This window comes from Aquila chrysaetos, chromosome Z, assembly GCF_900496995.4.
Source record: "Aquila chrysaetos chrysaetos chromosome Z, bAquChr1.4, whole genome shotgun sequence".
NCBI classification, from domain to species: domain Eukaryota; kingdom Metazoa; phylum Chordata; class Aves; order Accipitriformes; family Accipitridae; genus Aquila; species Aquila chrysaetos.
In genome coordinates this window covers 11879200-11898604 of record NC_044030.1, presented here as the reverse complement: position 1 = coordinate 11898604, position 19405 = coordinate 11879200, and the positions used below count along the sequence as shown (strand labels likewise).

At 38.3% G+C, this 19405-nt stretch overlaps 1 protein-coding gene across 1 annotated transcript in view; it reads right to left on the bottom strand.

Annotated features, from left to right (window-relative positions):
* LOC115336875 (atrial natriuretic peptide receptor 2-like) overlaps positions 1-16492 on the bottom strand; it is a 38929-nt gene extending 22437 nt beyond the window's left edge. Inside the window, exons 1-8 of the mRNA XM_030004566.1 lie at positions 16401-16492; positions 15542-15638; positions 12721-12853; positions 9789-9797; positions 6522-6645; positions 4518-4622; positions 3791-3893; positions 2068-2213 (exon numbers count right to left, since the gene is read on the bottom strand). Coding sequence (XP_029860426.1) covers positions 2068-2213; positions 3791-3893; positions 4518-4622; positions 6522-6645; positions 9789-9797; positions 12721-12853; positions 15542-15638; positions 16401-16466 — 783 coding nt within the window. The 5' untranslated portion in view covers positions 16467-16492. The remainder of the gene's footprint in view (positions 1-2067; positions 2214-3790; positions 3894-4517; positions 4623-6521; positions 6646-9788; positions 9798-12720; positions 12854-15541; positions 15639-16400) is intronic.
* Positions 16493-19405: the final 2913 nt, after the last annotated feature.

Below are 19405 nucleotides of genomic sequence, written 5' to 3'. Positions count from 1 at the left end.
TTTCCTGTAGAGCTGACATGCAAAACTAACGTAGAAAGTGTAAATATATGCTTTTGAAAGAGGAGCAGCAGATTAAATTATATAGTTGTTATAGCTGCAGTCAATGCTAAATATCAAACCAAAGCAGAATTTTACCATCATTATACCATTTTTTATAGTGTGGAATTTAATATTAGGAATTATGCATTCATGGAAACAGGTAACAGGAGCCCAGATAATATGCAAGGAACATGGTGCAGAGATTGTGTCAATATTTTGGTAGAAATTTATGACAAATATAGAGCTCACCGAATCAAAATTAAGTAATCCCATTTATTTCAAAATGTTTCTGAGAAAAAACATCAGCTACATTTTGTTTTGCAAAGGTATGACTGAAAAAAGACATATTAGCTGGAGGTGACCACTAGGCTTGCTAGAGACACTGATATCAAAGGAATCCTCTCCTCTGCTTGAATGATTAAAGAAGGCATTGGTTTCCCACATGGTTCCTTTTACATTATATTAATTACTGAATTAGGTAAAAGGATCTTTCCTATCTTGTTTACTTATCACCTAAATAAAACATTAAAAAAAGAAGATGCTACTGCAGAATTTGGCAGGAAGAAGTATACAGAAATGCAAGAAGAAAAAAATAAACCTCAAAACCTACAAAAAATAGCAGAAATAATAGGTAAATTTTGCTAAAAGACCTTTAGATAAACCTATGCAAGGCCAAGAAACTCCATTGCTCTTTCTAAAATGCCAATTGTTTAAAACTGTCTGAACTTCTCATCTGTCCAATTATACATTTCTATCAGATCATATGGTTTTACAGGACAGTTACTATAAACACGTTGTCACAACTGCCCTGTGGATTATAAATGCTCAAATAGTTTTCAACAGTGCTTCCATTCCTCACTCACAAAGCCACACAGAGAGGCACAGAATAGAGAAGACACCTAATTGTGATTCAGGCCTCCTGTAGTACCTTACTCAGTGGGCCATCAGCCTTCTCCTGCTCATTCCCCCTCAGTGCTCTTGCCTACCTCAGGTGCTCACTGCAACTGCAGTACAAGATTGAAAGAGAAGGAATCCCTGAGGAAAGAGGAGCCTGTCGATTTACAGGATTTATAGGCCAAACACCAAATAAATTATCTTTTATGTACATAGTCAATATAATGACTCTAAAACTGCCATATTCACCTGCTAAATCCTTGTTATGAAATTCAGAAACATATTTTTTTTCAAGATACAGACACATAAGGAATGTAGATCCTCTTTCCCAGAAGCACTGTGAAGTAATAAGCCATAATAGCATGCTGTCTCCTCTTTATACAGGCATTTTTATTCAAAGGTATCCAAAACTATTTCTCCCATATTCATACACTCCTCTCTCCTCATTCCCTTTTTGTTTTTCCTTCATGAGTCTGTTATAATAATTGATAACAGTTAAGTAAAATTAATCACTTTAAACTGAACCAAAATGGTTCACTTACACTAAGTAAATTAGCCTATTAAAAAATAAAATAAAATTAAAAAAAAAAAAAAAACACAGAAAAAAAGGAAAGATCCTCTTCTTATTATTTCTTTTGAGAATATCCCAAGTTGATTGTTTTCCATTATAAGTTGTATTTGGACTCTGAGATTTAATGGCCTGTGGTGGAGTTAATCCCTTTATGAATTTGCCAAATTATTTTTTAATTCATTTATACTTCTGGCCTCCATAGGGTTTTGAAGCAGTTAATTTCGTAACAGTTTTATTCTGAGCAAAAAGTGCTCTTACTTTACTAGCACCACCTAGTTCCTATGTTGTGAAAAACCTCTTATTCCTTTACCATTATATATCCATCTCTCTGTTACATTCCTCTTCAGGCTTCTGTCTTACAGGATGCAAATTCCTAGCCCAATGAGACTCCTCTCATAAAGAAGCCAAAAATGTTGTTTCCCTTCCTTCTGCTTTTTTCCATAGCACACAGGTTGTGGATGCAGAAGAAAATCTATCCCTCTACTAAGACAGAGCTCTACTCTAGCTAACCAAATCATGGAAGTAAGAGAAAGGAAATAGAAGAGGAGAGACAGGATACTTACCATTACTGTCAAAATGAAGCCAGTGCAGACTAAACATATTGGTAAGGCAATTGCTATCCTAGCATCAGCAGACAGTGGGCATTCCCCACAATCTGCTGGACAGATAGAGCAGCCTTCTTCTTCCTCACAAAAGCCATCTCCACAGACTGATAAGAAAAAGAAACACATATCAGAATACTTTAAGGCAGTTTCATCCTTCCACGAGGTTGTATTCAGATTTAAACACAGGGGTTTTGATCTGGGAAACCTCAGTGTACCAGAAAGAATAAATTTTTCAAAAGTCCAGAGATAGCACCCAAGCAGCTAAAAGAATAATCTGAATTTTTAAAGTAATACAGGATGTCTTTGATCAGATTAAATTGTTAATGTCATCAGAGCCTTTGACATGTGTGGTGTATAAATCACTTCATCATTACTCTGTTTCTCATTGTCCATCTGTTTTTTCTGAGACTTAAAGTTCCTCAAGGCAGGCATTGTCTTTTCTATTCTTTGTACTTAATCCAGCCCTTGAGATCTTCAGAAACCAGTGACCCTTCCTCAGCAGCAGCAGAAGGCACTGAATACTGCAGAATGAAACTCGTACTTCAAGAAGATTTCTTTTTTTCCAAGGTCTTATGAAAATTACCAGCAGTATCAAGTGTGATTTAAAACAAAAGCCCTAAAGGACAAAACTCCTTCTCCCATGTCCTGAATGGTGTTTCAATTTTACCTCTATGACTAACTAATATCATGCTGTACTTCAGCCTTCTGAGATGAACTGAAGGTATTATTCTGTCATTATGTAATACCCTTTTTGAAAAAAGCCTCAACAACAACAACAAAAAATGCACTGCTCAGTAATAATTTTACCTCAGTCCATTTGATTCCAGGATAATACCAGGATAATCACAGAAGTCACTTTCTGCCTCAGGGGTAGAGCTGCATATTTTAGATTTCTTTTCTGATAAATTGTAAGTTTCCTGGAAAACTCAGCTGCAGCTGTCTTGAAATGAATAGCAAATTCTATAGCTAAGTATTTCCATCCACACTGGAGTTGCTTTGGTTTTCTTTTTTTTTTTTTTTTTCATAACATTGGGAAATATATTCTCAAACTTCCGGAAGAGTAGCTAACAAAAGTACTGTGATGACATTCCTATTTTACCCAATACTTTTCTTCAGGTTGTGTGTTTAATTTATTAAATAACTCCAGTTTTTAAATTTTACATTGCTAAGAGAATTGTTACAGTTATTTCTGCTTCCCTGCATACAGCTATACTAAAGTGAATGAAAGACTGATGCCTCTGGGAACAACTGAATTTTAATGTGAACAAGGGAACCAAGATGGGTTTCTACCTTTCCAGTATGCTTAAGGCTAGCCTGGTCCCCTTCAGATGAAGAGTGTCCAGATCATCACAACATACTAGCTGGAAGAATACTTTCACATCCCCATCAACTGCAGATAAGCCTTGTAGTACCTGCAGCCATTTGGCGTGGTATTTGACTTTACCTATTTGACAAGTGTGGCTTCCTACTATTCTAGATTCATACATAGGTTAGAAGCTCAAACAGTTTTACAGATGTTCAGTGTTATGTGAAGAAGAATTTTAGGAAGATTTTTGTGCATTTTCAATGGTAAGAGGGGGATAGGAGTCCCTTTTGCTCTTGGTAACCATGCATGAATGATAAAAGCATTGGGATTTGCAGTCAATAGGCAATTCCCTCACATCTTCATTTTATGTCATACCTACTGCAGGAAGGACTGTGGTTTTTGCTTCCAGAGCAACTTGCATTCTTCCAACTCTGACGTGTGCGATCAGAGAAGTCACACCCACATGAACTAAGACAACCTGCCAAACAAGTGAACAAAGCAGAAGCATCAAAAATTCACTTGCATACAGTAGGCTATTGTACCAACAATTGTCCAATTGTGGTGTCTTGCAAAAGAATGCATGCATTTTTTCAGAATCAGGAAGGACAGGTATTCTTGACTGGGGAGACACGCAGAAGCAGGAGACACAACTCTTGTGGGAAAGGCAGGTCTAATTCCCCTCCTGGTTTGTATTCTTTTCACCAAGCAGGGCTATCAGCCTGTGCATTCTGTCACATTTGCTTCCCTGTTACTTCTGCTGGGTAGAAGCCCCCTAATGACCATATTAACCTGCAACACCCTCCAGTCAGTAGTGCAATATATTGTTAGTGTAGGTCTTAAATGGACAGATGAGGATATTGTCTACCCTCCAATCCCCATTACTTCTACTTACTACCTAGGGAGTAGTAGTGTGAAAAACTGTTACTACCAACTCAAGTCAGTTGGGAATTGATATTACTCAGCCATATGCATCACTTACACACATAACACTGACAAATAAATGAGATGGGGAACACGTACATGAACTGCACTAAACTACTAGCAAGTAAGTTCTGAAAAGAGCAAACTAGGTAAAATCCTGTATGCAATAAATATGCCTTACCTTGGCAGTCCAGTTTCTTTGGCTCATTTTGCCAGCTGTAGACAAAGTGTGAGTAAATATCTGGCCATCATCTGGGATCCACGGACCACATATTCCTCCTCTACCCTTTATCAGACATATTGGTTATGTCAGTAAACCATGACAAAATAAAATACTAGCTCCTCCTCTTTTACTTTCTTAAAATGACTTGTGTTCTCTAAGAGCAAATAAAGTGATATTTTATAACCAAATCTATTAAAATGACAAAGCACAAGCAACACTGTTCTGTGATAAAAGATAAAATAAGAGGGAAGAAATTGTGCCTATACTCAGTTAAAATCTCACAAATATTGTTATTTTTAAAAATACATGAGCCAAAATGTGGTCCCAAATTTTAAATGCAGTAATTCTATGAAGCTAATACACTTTTTCAGGATTTGCTATATTAGAACCAGAACCTGAATCATATCCCATTTTTAATATTTTTCTAAAGGGGTTTTATTGCAGTTTCACTTTTGATAAGGCAGCTTTTTTTTTTCTTTAATGAGAAAGGAAGGCATCTCTTCTGTGCCTGTTTGCAGAGCATTTCTCAGTAAAGCTGTTAAGATGTGAACCTCCCAGCAATTGCAACCATAGAGCATTATTTTGGCTGTCTGAAGATCTTGCATTTTTTTTGTTTGTTTGAAAGGCTTAAGTCTGTCTCCTAACTCCAGATATTTCTTCATGCACTTCTTTCAATGCACTGTAAGACATAGACCAAATCAAAAGAACTGGAGTTCATGTTAACCAAGATAAAACATTTAGAAATCATGACATTGCAAAAAAAACCCCAACAAAACCTCCTCTCAAATAATGGAAAAAGCTTGCTTTGAAGTGTATGTTCAATCTTATGCGATGATACTCATGGCCTTTTTGCTGCATGACAGCCAACCTGCTTAGACTTCTCCTAAGCAGGAACTGAAATATTTACAGTATTGCAAGGAAGCCAGATGATGCATGTTGGCTGCATGCTTTCACCTTTTCCAAACCTTAATTCCAAGCAGAACTAACTGTGAAAGTAAGAAATAATGGAGAGGTCACTGCAGTGGTGGGATGTTGAAGTTCTTTACTATGGTTCTAGACAAAAGTTTTGATGTGATGGTTCCAGAAGGGATTCCTCTTTTAAACCAAAGTCGTGGTATCAGCTAAGGCCCCCAGGGAGTCATTACTAAAACAGCTCCTTATGAAGAGACTGCTAAGAAGTAAGCTAGAGCTCTTGTGGAGACATTAAGCCTTCACACAGAAGGGTACATGAAATAGCCACAAGACGTGTACACTAGGTTTTCTATTACACCGTCTTTGATCACAAAGAATGTGTCAGGTTGCCAGAAGGGAGGTCAACTAGAAAGACTAAATATTCATTCAAAGAGGGACAGCCAAGTTAAGAATGGATCCTGCTTACATTGCATGAACAAATTTTGTTATGTATTTGGATTCCTTTTTTTTTGCTCTGATATACTACAGAAAAATAATTCCTTCTCAGGACATGTGTATACAGGCTTCAGTTCTACAAGTCACAGCCAGCGATACTCACCACACTCAACTTCAGTAATCAGTGATACTTACCCCACTCAACTTCAGTAATTCAAGCAAATCATTCAGGGTCCCTCTATAAGCTGCAGAGACAGTAACACTTCCAACTGACAATTTTCCCTGCTTGCTTTAGAAAGAAATTATATGTCTTTCTTTCTCTATTAACTGTACAGAAATCTAAGCCAAGTAATTGCAAAGAGATGAAACTGGCCCCACTAATAATGAGAGACTCCGAATACCGTCTTGTCCAAAAATCCAGCCATTTGCTTTGGAGCCTCAGCACCCAGTGCAAAAAAATTCTAAAACTGACAGATATTCCCACAGTGGTTTTAGTGAGCTATAGATTTGGTCTAATTGTAATCACAGGACATCATAAACTTGAACCTGGTTATTACAATGATGTCTCATTCAGTAGCAAGAACAGAGCACATGATGCTGCACCATTATACTAACCATGAAGGCCAAAGGACAGGAGTGAATGTTGGCGTGGTAGACACAGCAGTTCTCCCCGTTTGCATCTTTCCAGCTGGCAGGGCATTCATGCTCCTCACAGAATTCCTTTGCAGCAGTAGCATTGCTAGCCAAGCAGCAGAAAGAGAAACTTTTATATTCATTCCTCATTTCCCAAAACTGCAACAAGCACATGAAAGCCTGTTCTTTATCCTGCACAGAAAAATTAGCAGGAAAAACATATGCAGTGAAATAAACATAGTTACACCACTTCTTTCTCTTTTGTTTTGCTTCTGGTTGAAGCACTTCTAGAGCAATGAAGCTTGCTGTCAGCTGGATCACTGTCTACTGCCATGTGGTAGGGACTTCTGGCAGATACTATGCTGCAAGCAGGTACTCACATCCACTTCTCTCCCCAGACTGACTTGATGACCAGATGGGATTACTTGGTACCACTACATCTGGCACAGAACAAGATACCATTACTCTACTTCCACTATCAGAAATATATGTCCCTGGCTACTTTTATTCTCAGTGTTTTCAATTATACACATTTATCTATGCAGGTGATTCATACATATCATTGAGCTCCAGTCTTTGCTCTACAATGCGAACAGCCAAGGAAAATAACTATATTGGACAATAATATCAGATACAATTCTGCAAACCAAAAATTTATAGCAAAAAGTGGACTTTATGAACAGACCGTTCTGCAAAACAAGGTGGGCCTTTTGAAATTTCATCCCTGAAAGACTAATGTAGTTACCTGAAAATGTGAGATGCAACACTTTTTCCCACTGTTTCCTCAGTTACACTTTCAGTTGGTTATCACCTTAATAAACTTGGCTTTAAAATAAAATAATTTTCTGCAAACATGGTTTACTCAGTAGATAGAGCCAGATGTAGTTGTAGGGTTTAGTTTAAATGTTATGCACTTGTGATGGATCTCTATAAAGCAATGCCAGAGCACCAGGATTTATTTTTCAGTTTGTTTTTAATGAAAGAAGAACTAGCCAGTAATAAGCAGATTTAAGACAGAAGACTGTACTATAAGAAATAAACACATACATAGGGGATCTGGTTGACATAGATTGTGTTAATGGCCAGATTTACAAAGGCACAGATATACTTGAAACTTGAGATAAGCAAATTTGTCAATCCTCAAGGCATCTAAACAGATAAAATATTAAAATCTATTGGCCTTTGACTCCATGCTGGGAGTTTAAAAAATACTTAAGCAAGCTGTTGCCTAATTCCATCATGTATTTGTCCTTATGGCTGCTTTTTAAAATTTATCCTGTATTCTCTATTTTCTATTCAATATCTTCATCATGGCCTTCACCTGATTATGCTGACACCCATACTTTGACTTGCCAGCCTCAGCCATATTTGGGTCAGCCACTGTAAGCTTATGAGTCAACCAGATAGTCTTCTAGTTAAAATGAGGTGCAAATTTGATCCCTTTGAAAAACTGCTGCATAGATTCATAGAATCATAGACTCATAGAATCATTTAGGTTGGAAAAGACCTTCAAGATCATCAAGTCCAACCATCATCCATGCCCACTAAACCATGTTACTAAACCATGTTATGGAGTACCCCATCTACGAGCTTTTTGAATACTTCCAGGGATGGTGACTCAACCGCTTCCCTGGGCAGCCTATTCCAATATCTGACAACCCTCTCAGTAAAGAAATTTTTCCTAATATCTAACCTAAACCTCCCTTGCCTCAACTTGAGGCCATTTCCTCTCGTCCTATCTCCAGCCACCTGACAGAAGAGACCAGCACCCACCTCACTACAACCCCCTTTCAGGTAGTTGTAGAGAGCGATAAAGTCTCCCCTTAACCTCCTGTTCTCCAGGCTAAACAGCCCCAGCTCCCTCAGCTGCTCCTCATAAGACTTGTGCTCTAGACCCTTCACCAGCTTGGTTGTCCTTCTCTGGACACACTCCAGCGCCTCAATGTCTTTCCTGTAGTGAGGGGCCCAAAACTGAACACAGCACTCGAGGTGCGGCCTCACCAGTGCCGAGTACAGGGGGACAATCACCTCCCTGCTCCTGCTGGCCACACTATTTCTGATACAGGCCAGGATGCCGTTGGCCTTCTTGGCCACCTGGGCACACTGCTGGCTCATATTCAGCCAGCTGTCAACCAGCACCCCCAGGTCTTTCTCTGCCGGGCAGCTTTCCAGCCACTCTTCCCCAGGCCTGTAGCGCTGCATGGGGTTGCTGTGGCCCAAGTGCAGGACCCGGCACTTGGCCTTGTTGATCTTCATACGATTGGCCTCAGCCCATTGATCCAGCCTGTCCAGATCTCTTTGTAGAGCCTCCTTACATTACCCTCAAGCAGATCGACCCTGCCTCCCAACTTGGTGTCGTCTGTAAACTTGCTGAGGGTGCACTCGATCCCCTCATCCAAATCATCGATAAAGATATTAAACAGAACGGGGCCCAACAAATTCAAATTGAAAAACTCAAATTGAAATCAGGTTTTTGCTAAGTTCACACAATGTTCCCTTGAAAATAGTAAAGTAAAAGTTTTGAAGTGCAAGTAAGAAGGACAGAGGCCACAAACTCTTACTCTACAGTGTAGCTAGCAGTCATTATATTTATCTCACTCTCAACAAAGGTGATGATGTCTTTTACTGCTATTAAAAGCCTTGAATGAAGCATTCAAGCAGCACACAGCTAACACAGCAATTAAAAGTCACGAGATAGCACCTATTTTATACTCCATGTTTACAAATCTTTAACTATTTAAATACCTCATTCTCCTCTCACACCTGCATGGATAAGTTGAATTACTCTGGTATGAAACTGATTAGGCCAACATATGAGAACCAAGGCAGGCATCATGTCTCATAATATAAGCCATCCAAGAGTTAGCTATCTAGCTTAAATTAGCCAGCTAGGTTTCCCACCACGTCCCAGGCCATCTAATTTTTACTGGATGATCTGGTGTCTTGGTGTACACCCATGAGCCAGCCTCAGCTAGCTTATGGCAGGCAGCTCAATGGATTATTGCTTTCTTCTCTAATTTCTTGGGCGTGCCTTAAAAATGTGAATCAGGCATAAATCATTTGTGCATTTATGCCTGCATGAGAGTACAGACATCCAAGGGCAAGAGTTATAAAGGGATCTTGCTACACCAGAGCAATGCTAACTCCAAAATGCTATCAGTGATTCCAGTTTAAGCAGTGGTGGAAAAACATTTGTTAATTTGGGACATAATCTGTGCTTTTTCTCTCTGAAATTGCCCACCATTGCACGTACAGAAGCTGCAAGAGGGTTATATTGTGACAGGCAAAGATCATGGACTTCTTGCACCGGCTCAGTGTGGAGGTTTTATGTCTTCTAAGACAAAAGTTTTACCAAAAAAGTGATTCGAATTAATTACTTTTTTCAGAAGGAACATAAGGCAGAGAGATGCCACTGGGATGGGCAGCCTCAAAGCCAGAAATAGAAAGTGTGGTTCTCCTGAGCATCTCATCTGTTTGCTGCTCTTCATCTTTCCATGGCTTCCAAGATGTGTGAAACTAATCTATTTAACCTTAAACAATGGCCTTCATTAAACAGAATATGTGAAGAGGAAGCGACCGACGTAGAATTTAACCTGTGCATGGTGTGAGAGTACAGATATTTTTCCTGTTCATGTCTAATGCCTTTTGTTTTTCAGAAGAACATTTGACATATGAAATATAATCAACAACTTAGATCTCCAGTTTGCCTTCTTGACTCACCCTAATTGTTACGCATCAATGTACTTCGTGTCCTCCTACTGACCTTAAAAAAAGGCAACCGGCAACAAAACTGTCTAAATGTTCCAAAATTATCAGGTAAGCTTCATTGTTCAAAGACAAACTCATCAACTACTTTATAATGAAAACAAAGGTAACAAAGAATCAAGAAGGTATTTTTTAGCACTAACCAAGCCCAACATATTCCAACATGTTAAAGTACCTACACAGGCATATTTATAAAACATGTTCAGTTTCCTGAACAGAGTCTGAACTGACAGTGCGGAATTCAACCCCTTGCTTTTTTTACCCTTTCATCAGGGTCTGCTGATGCTATAGCAGGACTGTAAGTTGAACAACAAGGCATGTCCTTAGCTTCCTGGTCTCGTCCCACACCTCTCCTTACCAACACTGACTGCAGATCCCTCTGATCCCAAAACCTCCTGTGCACACGAAAGGTGCCATGTTTGGCTTTTCCTGTGTAAGGACAGAGCTAGCATAAGAAGGAAATATCAGGAGTGCTTATCTGCGGTGAGTTGCATTTGCCACTAACCATTCGCAAGGGACAGCTGGCATGTGAATTTTGTGTCTCTAAATAAAACTTCTGAGCACACAGGAGTGAGGAGATGGGCAAACTCCATGTGTGGTGGGTTTTTCTGTTCTGTTTTTTTCACCCAGAGGAGACCAACACTGTAACAAACTCAGATTTTCTTTGTCTCTGAAGACTGGGCAGCATCCCCATACACCCTCATGAATTAGAGAAAGAATGAATATATTAGTATTTAAGTAACAGGTAGAACAACATCTCTGCTTAAGAAAAGGTGCTTTCCAATGGCTTAACCTTGCTTGCTGAGCTGATGTTCCAGGCTGCACAGTCTGCCAGACCAGGCAACATGACTTCTAACAATGAGATCCAGTCATGCAGTGAAGAGGTTAATTCACATCAGTTGTAAATACGTATTGAAGCAACTAATTAAATCAGCCAGGTTGTGCAATCCAGCGCATCTGATGGGCTTAATCTAATGTCTCACCCTGGCCCTGGGGTTATCAGTGGGCAGCTGTAACTATAAGTGATTGAAAAGATGTTTCCCCAGGGGAGTTTCTGTTTCCTGAACTCAGACATTGCTGGTTATTTTCCCTGTGTTGCCCATTCCAATCTTTCCTTTCCAATCTTCTTATCTCCTAGAGGGCCTATGCACCTTTTTAGTAACTTGAAATCAAGGTATGAAATCACCCCATTCACCACTACCCTCTGGGCTCGGCCATCCAGCCAGTTTTTCACCCGGTGAAGAGTACACTTATCCAGGCCACGAGAAGCCAGTTTCTCAAGGAGTATGCCATGAGACACAGTGTCAAAGGCCTTGCTGAAGTCAATTTCTCTCTTTTAAAATATTTACCATCTGTTTCTGTGTGCAAGATATGTATGAGTACACAAAAAGCAGAATTTTCCAAATTCTTTACTGATTTAAGGAAGTGGGTCTCCCTGGTAAGACTAGAAAAACAGATTCATTTCCAAGCAGTGAAAAAAACTGCTTTATGGTTAAGTTCTTGGAACTATTACTAGCCATAAATTTCAGAAAATGTGATAAACAAATTTTGCAAAACTGTGTAACCACAGTACATAGATGATCAAAATCCAATATCAACTTTTTACCATTGCAAATTGATTATAGGTCATCTTTCAATATGAAAAAAAATATCTCTGGATAACAGCTTTTACAGTCTGAACTTTGCAATGTGAACAGTCAGACTGGCAGAGAAAAATGTGATGCTTTCCATAAACCTCTCTTACACTAACCAAGCACATCACAGAAAGTGGGGAAATACAGCTGCAACATCTGTCCCAGACATTGCTGTATATGGATGGAGAACTGCTATGTACAGACAAAACTGTAAAATCAGGGCTTATTAGCCTCTAAGTGACCTGGAGTTGTACCCATAAACATTTCGTATTTAACCTCTGTTGTCTATAGTTATCAACACAATCTCTCAGTTGCTATATAAACTTTTGGACTGATTTCAATCCCACAGAAATCAGAAGAAATTCATCACTAAATTCAGTGGATTCAGGGTTGGGCCAGCCTCTTTTTCATATCCATGTTGTGCACTTCAAACACACTTATGATTAAAATGAGTATAAGACATAGTTAATTTGGGACTTGTGCTTAAACTTCAGTTGTAAATTCCTTGTGATGTTCAGAGTTGCACTGAGACAGTAATACAGGTACAGGATGATGTGCCCTATCTTTGACCATGCAGGTAAGCATGCCATGACAGCTTATCTGAGAGCAAAGCCAATGCAGAGGGGAAAATATCAGGGCAAACAGAGCTAAAAGAGACCTAAAGAGATGCAAAGAATTAGCAAGGAGCCCCAGAATATGTGTTCCAATTATGTAACCGAAAATGTACACACAGAATCCCCATATAATCATGACAATGAAAGCATTTTTATTGGAGTTAATACCTGTGAGAAAGGATTCCATTTTGCACTGCATATTGATAAAAGCTGTCTGAAGCAAAGACTGCATAGGTCACATTGAAGAATTCTCCACTCACAGCCTTTTCTGGAGGCCTTTGCACCCATGCCATCTCCAGGCCTAGAAACAACACAGTCATGGGCTAACATATTTGCTATACTTTTCTACTTTACAGATGCACACAAATGTAGAATTTTCTCTGTAGTGATTTTCATCAGTTGTTCCTATTGCTTTTTATGAGCCCAAAACAGTCATCCGTTTTAGTGGCTGTGTAGGTAAACACAAATGCACATTAACTGAACAATTCTGACACTCGCTTTAAAAAAATCAAGCAATTGGAGAAATATGACAAGAAATCTGGTCATCTTATCTGAAGTGTCTTTACTCCCAGTATAATGCAGTGCTGCTTGTCCTGATATATTTGTTTTCCTCTTTGATGAGGCAATAAACACTTCTCTTCATTCTTAGCTGCTTTCACTGTGGCATACCTCATTATGGAAGAAGAACAGACAACTCTAGCACACAAGAAATTCAGTCAAAACCCTTAACCTCATGAGACATAAATTATTTATACTAATATATTTAAGAAAGCATTCTCATTTTATAAAACCATACCACATCTAAAACAGAGGACAGTGGAAGGAGTGCTACTCAGACATGTGTCATTTTCCATTTCCACATTCTTATTGGGAAAGATGATTTATCCCAGTCATCTCTCTTGTCCCTGGGATACCAAATTACCTGCTCTGAGCCTGGGAATGAAGTGACATAAGAGACAGAAGAAGTTTTTAATCCATATTCTTAAACAACACTATCAAAATCTTCCCACTCCATTCACCTACCTCTTTCCATATTGTTGGGTGAAGGTTTTAATTCTCGCCACATCAAATTACTTACATCATGCAAGTGTGTAGCTCTCAGTTTGTGAGGAAGTTTCAAATCCCTTATGCAGAGGGTGGGTAAACCTGCCCTTCAAGAGAATCTCACTTTGTTGGTGGTTTTGTTCCGGTTTAAACTCTTTTATTACTCTGGAGTTGTTTTTACAAATGTATTCTTCACTTGCACTGTTAGTGAAGCTGCTATTTTTTCCCCTAAATGTAATTACCTTTCAGATATAAAGAAGAAAATTGTAAAATAACCTCTTGATTTCACATCTTCCTCAATAAATGCTAACACTATGAGAGAAACAACAACACAAAGATTTACAAAATGCTAGTGTGATTTGCACTAAAAGGTAAGAGAGAGCTGAGCTTCAGAGAATGTGTGAGAATGAAGGCAAAAGGTCAGCATGAATTTCAGTTTAATTACTTTCTAATTCCTTTTAAGGTCTCACAAAAATAAACAAAACTCTTATTTCAATGATAGATATTGCCACATCTAAATGCTTTGAAGATCTTATGTTAAATCCACAGCAATCAGGCTACAGTATATGCCTCTTGCTTTGCTTTTAGCAATGCCCAGAAGATGACAAGGAAGAACCACAGAGAAAGGTAGGATAGAGCTTGGAGTTCATTCTAAACCTGTTTGTAAAGAATGTATGTTAATTAAACAACCTTCTCATATTAGTTTCCCTTGTATTCAGTTCACACTTTGATTATTAGCAAGAATAGCTTTAAACAAGTAATCTTTTCTGGTAGATAGTTGTTTCAATGTTAAAGTAATAGTAAATTCGTACAGGGATAAAAGTCTTAGTTGACAATCACCTAGATAGTCTTTGAATTTCACTGTTCCAACAGAACTCTTTGGAAAATGTTTAATTGTAATATTGAGCTCAGGGTGTGACCCAGCAGTGTATTTCCTGGAGTGTTTTATCGGTATTAGTTTCACAGGTGTTCTTATTTTTCCTAAAAACCATATTGAAATACATTGTCTCTGGTCTTATCTTCTACAACAGAAACGAAAGTGTTGCTTTACATCAGTTATTTATCAGTTACAGAGTCACAAAATCACAGAATAGTTGAAATTGGAAGGCACCTCCGGAAATCATTTGGTCCAACCCTTTGTTGCTCAAGGCAGGATCACGTAAAGCAGGTTGCTCTAGATCTTGTCTAGTTGGGTTTTGAAAATCTCCAAGGATGGAGAAACCACAACCTTTCTGGGCAACCTGTTCTACTGTTTGGTTACCCTTACAGTATAAAAGTTTTTTCTCGTATTTAAACTGAATTTCTCATATTTCAGTTGCTCTTTAATTATTTTTCAATCTCAAAAAATCAATTTCCAACATAAATAATTACTCTATTTTTTATTATCTCATCGTATAATTCATTTTTGAAACTGACTGGAATAAGTGATTAGAGATCTCAGGGGTTTTTTTAAGTACTTATGGAACACAGTTTTGAGCAAGGTGAAAAAGCATGACATGTAGAATCAGTGATTTTGTTTACTGGCTGGAGTGTTTAAACACAGTCCACTTTTGAACTGACACTACAAAATTTCAGCAATGACTCAATAGAATTTGCTGCAGTGCAGAGCTGCCGGCATGCTTTGTTTCAATTAAGTTGCATTTGGTTTTCTAAAGAGAAATAAAATGTTTTCAGTTTCTTCCAGGGTGAAGGGATTCAGCTGTTGCTATTTTTTTAATCTTTCAGAACCAATGAATATTGGACAAATAATTGCTCTGAAGTATCTTTTGGTTGTTTTCTTTCACTTATTTCTCTAGAAAGAAAGGTTGTCACCAATTCAGATGCTTTCCACTATGCATAACATTCATCATGAGTTAGGTATTATTCTGAGTACTTCAATTTTGGGTTTTCAACCATTCCCCAAGCAAGAGATGCTCTTTCTTGAGCAGCTTTAGGACTCACTCACCTCCACAGTCCAGCATGTTATACTCATCTGGTTTTTCCAGGGGCCAACAGTCATAGTCTTTGTTATCTAAATCATGCCACCCCTCCGCTAATATCACCTGCCAGAAAAAAAGCATACGAATAGACTCCAAAAAAGACAGTATGGGAACAAGGGAAGGATGAGTTCCTTCTCCGAAGTTTGTATTTCTTCTAAAGAAATCAAATCAAATGCAGAAACATAGCCTGGCATATATCACTCTCTTCAACTTCTGGAGAAAAAAATGACAGCTTCCAAGGGATATACAGACTTGATCAGTATATTATTTTGATCTACCCAGAAATTAGCCATGAAACATTGAGGGGACTTAACTAATCTGTGTCTTGCAGAAGGTTTTCTCTATGAAGAGCAGGTGATTCTAGGACCATATGCAGAGAGACATTTGATTTAAAGATTTTTTTTGTTTGTTTTTAAAATGGCACCCCCCTTGCTCCAAACTGCTGTTTCTTTTAATCTTTTACACCTAAACTCTTTGAAAGAGTAGGTTTTTGCTATACTTTTAATAACACAATACAACTGTTAATTATATAAATGTTAATATATAATTATAGATAATACTAAGACTGCATAAGCCTATTACAGGTAGAATACAGCATCAGAATAGCTTAATTACTTATCACAGTATGCATGGAATAAGATTAAATTATACAACTGATTTTTCCAATATATTCTTCTATTACTCATTTTCTACATTACTAAAATAACATTCAATGATTGCCTCATATAAACAGCTGTTTCACTGCAATAAGCCATACACAGTTCTTTCCATATGCACAGACCACAGGAATAAGTTCTGGTAAGCAGATCTATGTAGTTTACCTACCAATAAACTGAGGAGGCTTCGGAGCCCTAAGGCTGGTGTTTTGACAGCTCTCATGCTCCCTAACATGCACCCAGCTCACCAAGTGTCAGGGCTGCTTCTGATGTTGCTGTTGCTACTGAATTAGATGCCCTTGCCTAAGAAGGGGGGTTGCTAGGCAAGCTGAACCTGGCAACTACAGCTGCTGCAGCTGTTCTGCCTCCTCCTTCCCTCTTCCCCCCTACCCCACTTCTTCTCGGTGCAAGGTGGAAACACCCTTATGCACCTCTGCTGAACCTCTCTGAAAAATCATCACTTGTCTTAAGGGCAGCCCAGCTCTCAGACCATTGAATTTTGTGCCCCTGTCATCTCAAACCTGGAAAAGCAATGGGAGGATTCCATTTCACTGCCTTGTTGAACTTGAGCAGCATCTGATCCTTAGGCAGTTGAATTGATACTGTGGAAATAAACACAGAGACATGGCTGGGCCTGGAGGAGGAGAAGTGTATAAACTCCAAGGCAAAGAAACAGTCACCTATGTAAGATAACCTTAGAGGCTGGACTAGGTGATCTCCTGACATTCCTTCTGACTTGAATTGTATTAGACCTTATGACTTCAATTTCTCAGTCCCTGGAGGGGTAGGACAACTTCTGCCTGAGAAGTGTCCTGCTACGTACACGGGTGAAACAGACCTCTGCCTAGCCATGCTGCTACAATGAAGACATAGATGTGTCCATGACTTTATGTTTGCTGAAGTCACCGCCAACACGGAACTTCAGTTGTGATTCAGGTCTCCTGAACATTTCCCTGTGTTTTCTCTGGAATGCTGGCTCTCAGCCCAAACTGACATTAAGAATCTTCATCAAAATGCTTGGACTTCACTATTTATTGCATCAAAATTGCAGGAAAAAAAATGCAATGTGTGCCCAGTTCATCTTGAAAGGGGTTGTAGATCAATTAAAAAAATCTGTTTGGATTCACTCATAAAAGAGATACTTGTATAAACTAATACAAATATTTTAGGTTGGAATTTTATGTTTCTAGTGAAATCCTAAACCTCATTTGTGTTATGTCTTCCTGTGCTTCACTATGACCATTTCACCCAAAACATAGGTTTCAACATACGGAAGCCTTTACTGTATTTCAGCTTGGCTACATGGCAGAAGGAGAAGAGAAAAAAAATGCTTTTTTTTTTGGCTGGAATTATCTGCTTAGAAGAATGCTACACATACTAACATCTTGGAGAGGTTTTACTGGTGATTTGTTTTAGGATATCTTGTGTTCAATGAGGAATTTGCTGGCAGGGAAGGTAGGGATTACAACTTGTTAGACCCTACAGCAGCCAAAAGAATACCAGACTGATCCTATTTTCCTTAATAGGACTGTCAAATATTCACATGACATTAATATCATGATTCAAAGACTGTAAAGATCATACATTACATTTATAGTTACTTGTCTATCACCAAGTTCAGAATTCCTGGAGAGTGGCCATGTACAAGAAGCTGGCCTGGAAATCCTGAATTAAAGATGGATGGATCGGAATGGCTGGTGTTTATCTGACTTAACAATCTATCCCAGCTATTTGAGAAGCACATTACCACCTCTGCATTTAAGCACTGGAAATTTTAAAAAGAAAACCAATGAGGACTATTTTGCAATATAAATATATGAACCTTGGTAAAAAGAAAGGATTGAGAGCTTAGTGAGTAATACATTCTTCAGGTCTATCTACAACTCTCTGTATATAGAGGAAATCAGAAACAGATCTGAATAAAGTGAGATGGTAGTCTCAAACCTAATAATCTTTACTTTACATTTGCTTCTTTTTCTCTCTGTAAGTTATACACAGTCACAGAATTTGCATTACCATCCATCGTACTACAAATGAGTTTATTAACACAGCCAGACCCAGTCTAGCATAGATGAACTGAATTCTGCCTACTGCCACTTGACTGGCTTAGTGCAATAACAGTTCTTTGGCTTCTTCTCTTAGAAGGATCTCTTGGTCTGAAAAAAACCAACTTGTAATTTCTACTGATTGAAATGAGGTTTATCAAATAACTTTATGTTTACAGATTTATTTCTGTTGTGTTGGCTGTGCTTAGACAGTCCCTTAAGCTACACTGTTTCTACTTCATTCGTTAACTCAGTAATAACTTCTACTACAAATCAGAGGGAAAATAAAGATATTTCAAAGTTTTATGAGCAATAACACTGTAGATATTGGTAAAACCATGCATTTTCATTAATGTTTTGATAATAATAACTAAAATATAAATATGCAGCATTTGTAGAAAAAAATAACAATGGTTAAAATATTGCTCCATAAGACTTGCTAATTATGTGCTTTCAAGTATTTTAGGAAAGCAATTTCCAGCAATATAATGAAATAAAAATAACTGTGATGAAAGCTTCAAATATCCTTGACAATATTTATTTATTCTGGCATTCAGAACTTCCAGATGGTTCTTGTCTTGATAACAAGCTGAATTTCAAATAGAGATGTTAAAGTACTTCATTTTTAAATATGTTATATTTTCTAGCAAGACACATTTTCAACATTCATTTTCAACAAAAAACGATCTCAGAAAATCATTGCCAGGGCTCATTTGACATTTCAAAATGATGGAATTACAAAGATACCATTTATCTGAACTATGTTGTCATTTGTGAAATCAGTAGTTAAAACTTAAGCTCTTGAAATACAAACTATCCTGCACATGGGTTGGCATCCTGCTCAATGCTACACTGCTCCATGCTCCTAGCATCTAAAGGGATGTAAGATTATCTATCCTATTCTCATTTTATAGTGTTAGCTCCAATAAAAAGCATTTTAAATGACAGAGAGTCTGAGTGCCTTACTTACTGGGATCATAACCGACCAGCAAAGTTTTCGATAGTCACCGTGTTTGCAGAGGTGGTGAGCAGGCATGGCCAGCGCACTCTGACACTCCCCTCTAGTGGTTTCATTGCAGAACAACGGCAGACAGATTCTCCCCTGTGCGCAGTTTGGTTTAAGGATAGT